This window comes from Heliangelus exortis, chromosome 15, assembly GCF_036169615.1.
Source record: "Heliangelus exortis chromosome 15, bHelExo1.hap1, whole genome shotgun sequence".
Classification (NCBI taxonomy): Eukaryota; Metazoa; Chordata; class Aves; order Apodiformes; family Trochilidae; genus Heliangelus; species Heliangelus exortis.
In genome coordinates, this window is record NC_092436.1 from 6990875 (window position 1) to 6998818 (window position 7944).

The 7944-nt window shown below is 41.4% G+C and overlaps 1 protein-coding gene across 1 annotated transcript; it reads right to left on the reverse strand.

Moving 5' to 3' along the window:
- Positions 1-81: 81 nt before the first annotated feature.
- Positions 82-2145, reverse strand: MED7 (mediator complex subunit 7). The gene is made up of 2 exons (XM_071759144.1): positions 1946-2145; positions 82-1415 (listed from the first exon to the last, which is right to left on the reverse strand). Exon 2 carries the CDS (start codon positions 1394-1396, stop codon positions 704-706), a length of 693 nt encoding a protein of 230 aa, XP_071615245.1. The 5' UTR covers positions 1397-1415; positions 1946-2145; the 3' UTR covers positions 82-703.
- Between the last annotated feature and the right edge of the window lie 5799 nt (positions 2146-7944).

The following is a 7944-nucleotide window of genomic DNA, read 5'->3' on the forward strand; positions in this document are numbered from 1 at the left end:
GTTAGTCTAAGCATCTATGTGTTAAAAAATAAGTGGCATTTTTATAAGCTCAAGACTGCTTATGACTTACATCCAAGAAAATTAAAATCAAATCAAATCAATTTTAATTCATTTAGCAGTTGAGATACCTGACAGTGTCTCTGTAAGGCAAATTACAACACATTACATCCACATTCCTTGTAATAAAGGAATGCTTATGCTCATTTTGTGAGTTAATAGTATTACAAAACCAGAAAGGAATGAATTTTGCAGACTTGACACAAATTTTAATTTTAATATTGAATTACACATTCTTGAAAGGATACACTGAAATGCTACTAGCACCTACTTGAAATGGAGGAACTGTCAACCACAATTCCTTCTAGTCAAATCCCTTCCTTTCTTCCACTGTGTAACACTTTTTTAAAAAAAATCATACTGAAAAATGCAAAAGTGACAGAGGAAAATACAACAGAAAAAACTACGTTTAATCTGTGGCTACCACCTCACATTGCACATTTGACAAAAAGCACACTTTTATTTCTATCAATAAACACAGAACTCACAACATGTTAAACATTTTCATCTGCCCAGCCATTCGCAACTTCCAACAGCTATATAAAAATTGCTTTGTCTGCTTGTATAACAAGAAAACAAAACACAACATACATCCAGCCTCTCATTGTGGTGAGCTAACAAAAAAAAAAAAAAAAAAAGTTTTTCTTCATGTCATTTCATCAATAATGCTACACATAGCTGCATCTTTGTCTAAGACCTGATCTCTGTTGCCACTGGAACGCTCTCTCTGCTTTTCACTCTGCCCTATACAGTTGCTACCATCATCAGTATCCATTGCTTCCACTTTCACTCTCAATCCCCCTTCTGAATGAGGCAGATCATCAGGCAAGGATGCCAAGCAGTTCTGAATCATCTCCACAACTCGCTCCAAGTGCTTCTGAAATCGTTCTGCTGTTTCCAAACGCTGACGTTTCTGCACCTCCATCATGACCCTCAGAGTCTCCCTAGCTTGGTGAGGGCGATACTCATTTATAAGATGATGGACATGAACAAAAAGCAGTTTCAAGTCTTCCAGTTTCTCCTCTCGCTTTATACTGCCTGGACTCCTTATCAAAATATCCAAGAGGTCCAAAAAGTTGACCAGGATAGACATATTCAGTTTTCTTAATTCCTTCTTGTGATCAAACTGCATAGGATGTAACCGTTCAATACCCTGGCTCTCCAAGGGTCGAATGATCAGATCATCACACTGAAACTGATTACCAAACATCATGTAGCTGTCTTTCACGGGGGGAGGTGGCTTTGGTGCCAGGCCTTTACGAATATTTTCATCAGTATATTCTTTTATATATTGCATTGGAGGTGGAGGAAGGGCACTCACTTGCTGAGGCTCACCCATTCTTGCCAGATGAAAATACCTAGGGAACGTCCCAAGAAATAGATGTTAAACAATTTGTGTGACAACTTCATCATATCAGTAAAAAGAAAGGTAATATTAAAGAGCTGGCTCTATGAAAACGAGCCAGAAGAAAGTCATCTCGATGTGTAGAATACAGGAAACTTCTGAATAAATCCGCGCTAGCTTTTCACTAGGCTATGACTTTAGCAGGAGTAGCTTCACTAGAATCCCATTAAGCACTCACTTCTCAGACCATGAAGGACCAAGCTGTAAAGAGAGCAGCCACAGGGAGACTGCAGAAACCCCTCCCATGCCCGAGGCCGGGCCCATGAACCCCACGTCCCGCCGGAGCGGAGACCGCGCAGCTAAGCGGCGCCGGGGGCCTGCTCCGAACCAGGCCCGGCAGGACCAGGCTGAACTCCAGAAAGGCCAGAAGGCTCGCCAGGCCACTGCTGAAGACAAAAGAACCGAGGGCACACTGCAGCGAGACCCGGGAAAGGGGACAGCCCCGCTGGAAGCCTGGGACCACGGGACACCGTCAGCCCTTACCTGCCCGCCGAGCTCCCTCCGCGCTACCGCTGCCGCCCCGCTTCCGGCCAGAGGCAGCTTCGCTTCTCTTCCCTTCCCCTCCGTTGGGGCTCCGGCCTCGGGCCCACAGCTCCTGATTGGGCTTCCCGAACGCCGGTCAGAATTTTGCTCCACTGACTGCGGGGATCGCTGGGGAGGCGGTGCCGAGCGGGGCGGTACCGAGCGGGGCGGTACCGAGCGGGGCGGTGCCGAGCGGGGCGGTACCGAGCGGGGCGGTGCCGAGCGGGGCGGTGCCGCGGTCAGGGAAGGGAGGCGTTACAAGTGGAAAGCGTTTGCATCGTTCCTTCAGCTGAACGCAGCAAACTTGACCAAATAAAGGCTGTAACGAGCAGCTGGGTTCTTTTGGTTTTCTTTCTGTTTTGGGAGGAGTTGAAGGAAAATCTGTGGCTTTTTTTTTTTTCCCCATTTTGTAGTGGGGAGCTGGGTTTGCTGGCGTCACCTCTGCCAAGGTTTCTCCCTGAAATGACCAAAAGATTTGTGCATTTGTGTCTCGTTTTCTCTCTTCCTCAGCAGGTGGCAGCAGGGGCCTTTGCTTGACGGGGACTCCAACTCTGCACATTTTACAGTTACTTTTCGAGGTTGCTCATATCACCGAAGAAACCGTTTTGATCGAATGATAATTGCTTTGGATCCTGTTAGTTATTTATAAAACGTTGAAAAGAAAGTCCAGAATAGTTAAGTTCCTTTACCTAGAAAACCAGCAAAAAATTACAGCTCACATCTTCCTGAATATATGAATATATATACTTAAATATTCCAAACCAAACAACACTCTGCAACTGGCAATAAGTGCAACCCTAGCTGCAAAATAAGCTGATATATTTTCATTTGTAAGCAAAGTGTATTTTGGGGAGGAAATTACCCCCTTTGAGACTTTTGTTCTCAGATGATGTAGCCAAGTGTCTGTCACTTTGCTGAAGAAATCTCTCCCAATATAAAGTTCAAGACCCTTATTCTGTAACAGTGCCGTGCAGTATTTATACTTTATGTGGTGTTCCTGTTAGTTACTAAGTTGTTTCTTAGTCTTAGATCCCTTCATTACCTTACTTAGTCTGAGTTAAAGGTTCTTCTTTTCCTCTGTATTCACATAGGCTGATGTAATGAGTGTGTCATTTTGATTTAGTATTTATCCACATATATGTATATATAGATATGGCCTATATCTTGTTTTCAAATATAGGCTCAATTATATATTTTTTAAGTAATTAGGCCTCAATTTATGCATATTTTCCAAAGGAGGGTATTCTTGCCATTTGGTAACGACTTACAATTTTAGGGAAAACTGACAGTAAATTGGTCTGGGCTCAATCTGTATTTGTCAATAGTTTCTAGACTGCCAGATCTCATGCCATCTGATATCTGAAGTGATACCTTCACATTTTCTGACCTTGATGCCAATACTTCTATTTAAAGAGTGAGACAAAGGTCTTTATATTAAGGATTTTCTGGTGCCCGAAGATGTGAATTCATCTAGTGTTCTTTTCACAAACACATCCATATGGACTGGAACATCACTATTGTGAATGGATTGCTCAGACCCAGGAGGTTGGGTACAGAAAGCTCTTATTCTTTGTGCAGAAATATCCTGGCTGGCAGCTGTGATGGGCAGCACACTGCAACAGGAACACAACAGGGTAAGGTGGTTTGCACATGTTGTGTGCAGTTCTTAGCATTTCAGTAATGGACCTGGGCTAACCAACCCTTTGAAACACAGTCCTACCATGAGTATGGAACTTATGATCTCCATAGAGTGAAAGAGGGATTTGGGTGTAGGCACTGAACTGGGACTCTGGTAGTCTCCCATGCCAAGGCTTGCTCTTTGACATGAAACATCTATTCAGGCTCCCCAGATCAACCCACAACATCTGTTGGGATCAGCAGGAATGTTTAAAGGACCTTTAATATTAATTCCTAAAATCAAGATACTTGACCATGTTGCTTCTTTTATCAGCTGGTGATCTTGTCAGCTGAGAATTAAAAGGATTTTAAATTACTTTTAAAATGTAAATTCTAAAATATTAAAATTACTTTTTAAAAGGCCATATAGTGATAGAAGGCCAGATTGGATGGGACTTTGAGCAGCTGATTCTAGAGGGAACTGTCCCTGCCCATGGCAGGGGGATGGAAGAAGGTGATTTTTAAGGCCCCTTCCAACCCAAACCATTCTGTGAACAGGAATAAAAAGCATTGCCTTCAGAGACGCACAAGAATAAGCATTTGGGAAGAGGTACTGACACTTTGGTTTTATTGGACTTTCCAAACCTTGGTTTCACAATATTTTAACAGCAGCTGAGCTTCATTCTCTACTGCCTTGCACTCAGTGAACTGCACAGTAAGGATGTTAAATCAAGAAGTAGTAGACAGTGGGGCACCAAGCACTTATTTTTAACATGATCTCTGTGGTCTTCTTGAGTCATTTTCCCACTCTGTATGTAGTGGCCAAGACAGAGGCAATATAATGTCAAGTAGTGAAAGAAGAAAAAAGGGTTTCAGTCTTGTTCTTGGTAGCATGGCTGATTCTCAGAAGACCCATGGATTCCAGCATATTTTTCTCTACAGTGTTTCCAAATGAGAAATAAAGAATGATGATGCACAGTACTATACAATGATCATGCACAGTACTCTACAATTTGCTTTTTGCTGCATTTCAGCTCTTTTCTGAAATGATGATGTCAGTACAAGCTACCACAGATAATACAGTACAATTCCTACAGCATCTCCAGATTGTGGGGATGAACCTGGACACCAGCAAATGGCGATTCAGTACAATCATATTCTTCACCTCAAAACACATCTCAATTTACTGCTTTAGTTAAGTTTATCTTGTTTTCCTTCATAATTGATTTAAGGCAAATTGGCATGGCTCATTATCAGGCATTCCAGTTCTGTTAGTACAGCAGCAGTGTGTACAGTGTGTGCCACTGTAGTGTTATTTTAGCACAGTTTGAATCCAAGCATTGTACAAGCACAGTAAATACAAACCCCATTTTCATGTGTGGTCTTAGAACAGCTCTGCTCTCCGCTGTGCTAGAATGTGTTTCTTCCAGTTTTTGTTGCTACTGTACTCTAAATAGTAAACAAAAGTGTGTGTTTTTTTCCCCATGTTGACTGAAAAATAACCCTAAAATCAAACTCTAAAATCAGTCTCATTGGGCTTAGGCTGAGTGTTACAACCTAGTTAAGCAGCAAGCCCAGGAATTTTCTTTTTTGGTGATTATAGACTTTGTTGCAGGATATGCTGGGGAGGAGGGTATGAAAAAAAGAGCCTGTTTGGTGTGAAGGGGACTTAAGCGAGCTTTATGTCTCCATCTGCTGAGGTTAATTCTCATCTCCCTGTCTCCTGCTGTGGCTTTGGGAATTAATGAATTTGCAGCATAAGTGATGTGCTGCCTTTTCTTCCTGACTCCTCAGACTAAAATATCAGCTGCAGCCTTTTGGTGCACTTACTAATGTCAGAATGAAGTTTAATGTTCCTGTCACATAAAAATTGGGGCATGCCAATCTCCAGTACACGTGACACTCAATCTGTGTCTTGCTATACAGGCCATTAAGAGATTCAAACAGCTTCAAATCTCAAATGGACCTTGCATGGTTGTTTGGCAAGGAAACAGATATTTCACTGCTGGTTAATAAATTGACATGGCTCAAAGGGCACATTCTGATAGAATCAGCCAGCACTCTTTACTATGCTTATAGCCATAATGTTGTGTCTGGAAGCAATGCCCCTACCTGATTATTAAGCCAGGCATTAATTTGAGGTCTTTACTTGGACATGCACCTTTGATAACTTCCTATTCTAACTTGTAAATGAGCATGCCTCAAAAAAACCTATCTGCACGGCATGAAGAAGTAATCCCTACCCAACCATCAGCAACCTAGGTAACTGCAAACATGTCATATTTCCAGAATAAACTGCAGAATTTGCAGCGCTTCAGTTTGGCCAGCAATGTAAGTCATGCCTTTTTTTTCAGGAGAAAACAGTAATGGACAGGAACCACCACAGGCAGCCACTAATAAAGGGAGCTGGAATGAATTCCCAGTTTGGGTGTAAGCTGAACAGCTGAGCAATGGATTATTTTTACCTTCATCATGGCAGAGTCTATCCCAACCCTGTGCAAGTTCACCAGTGTGTTCTCTGTGATACTTCCAGCATCAGTGAGCCTGAGAGTGATTCGTTTCAGGGGTTCAGATGACAGATAATTCACTACATGCTCCTAGCAGTTGCTCAGAACAAGGCATCTGCTTTCCCAAGGCTCCCAACCAGTTCACAGGAGGATCTTGCTCTGGTTCTACAAGAGGAGCTCGTTTGGTCACTGGGAGCAGTGTGTGCCTGTTCAAAGGTACAGCTGTATGTACCTGGATGCATTTGGCTCAGAAAGTCCAAGCTAATTCTTCTCTTTCTCTTCAGCTTTCTGCCTTGTTCTTTGAGTCTACTGGAGAGATGCTTTTTGGGGTGAGAATGAGCTGCCAAAGAAGCAAGACAGCTGAGTAACCAAAGTTTCTCACACTTTACAAAAACTAAGTAGCAAAATGAGTTGAATTCTGGAAGCCTGGAAGCTGAATGATAATAATTGTATTGAACAGCTGATGAAAAGGAAGAGCAGGCACTCAGGCAGTAAACCTGGCCCAAATATTACTCATGCTATTAGTATACAGGTATTTTTTTTTTGAGAGTGAAGATACAGTTGCAGCCTTCTGGCCTACTTTTTTTTAAACAAGCAAAAACTATATTTAACTTTATAAAATTGTCTACCACCTTCAGGACATTAGTGTTGGTATCAGGGCAGGATGTGCGGGTGGGGAGGTTTCCAGTTTGCAGTAATAAAAGCGTGAACTGAATAATCTGGGTAAATCCCCCAAGAAAAACTCCAACCCAGCCCCTAAAATAACATTTTTTCAGAGCTGAAATAGAGCAGTTTGCAGAAAGTAGCAAGGGAAGAACAAAAGTGAATAAAAGAAGGAAAAAAAAGACCTCAGTGAGTCTGCAGTTGTAATCTTAATTTGCTCAGCACTGAGGAGTATTTAGTGTACACAGCAGATCAAACTTAAATCATGAAACATGTAAAATATTTCAGATTTTTTTTTATATGGCTGGAAAAGTGTCAGAGGCTCCATGGTAGCAGGCCTTATAATAGCCATTAGCCAGAGAAGATTTGGGATACCTAAAAAATTCATCAGGTTTTGTCTCCTTGTCTTAAGGGATAAACTTACAGTGGTTTTAAGGTACTTAAGACAGTTATATTAAATTATTCTCTATTACGAATGCAGACTTTCTGTCTTGAAAAAAAGGCTCTTTAGTTTACATGTAGAGTTCTAAGATTTTTCTTCACACGTTCTAGCTCTGCAGCCAACTCAGTCCTTGAAAAGTGGTGTATTTTTATCTAACTGTAAATATATATATTTTTAAAACTAGCAAATTCTCAAGCATGAGGGAAGTTATATGCATGCAAAAGTGATCCTGTATTTTAGAGGTTTAAGCACCTAAACAGGTCTGGAAATATCTGAATAGCTGCTGTTTACAAAGAACACAATTTTAGAAAACTCACAGCAGACTCTGATTTTTTTTTATGTATGTACATTGCATGAATTTGGAAATTTGGCTGGAGTATTGGTCCTGGTCTACAAATAGATTTGAAATCCCCCTTGGCAGCAGTGATGCTTTTTCAGGACATCACAGACTTGTTTCATCTTTCTTGTTCAACCACAGAACTTCCTTGGAACTCAGTCACTCTGCCAAGAAATGAAGCAGCTTCACTAGACTTTTGCACAACAAATATTTCATTTTATACTGCATTGTGTCTTTGGCAAGCCCATCACACAGAGACAGATCTATACACAGATATACAGGGATTAACTACAGCTTTTGTTTCTCCTTGTTTCTGGTCCATGATACTACATTGACTTTAGCAAATTGTCTTACAGATCTGTTTGTCAAGTGCTATCTTTAAATTGTATTTTAA

Excerpts from the sequence above, each read along its gene's own strand:
- MED7 (XM_071759144.1), bottom strand. The coding sequence starts at position 1,396 with ATGGGTGAGCCTCAGCAAGTGAGTGCCCTTCCTCCACCTCCAATGCAA.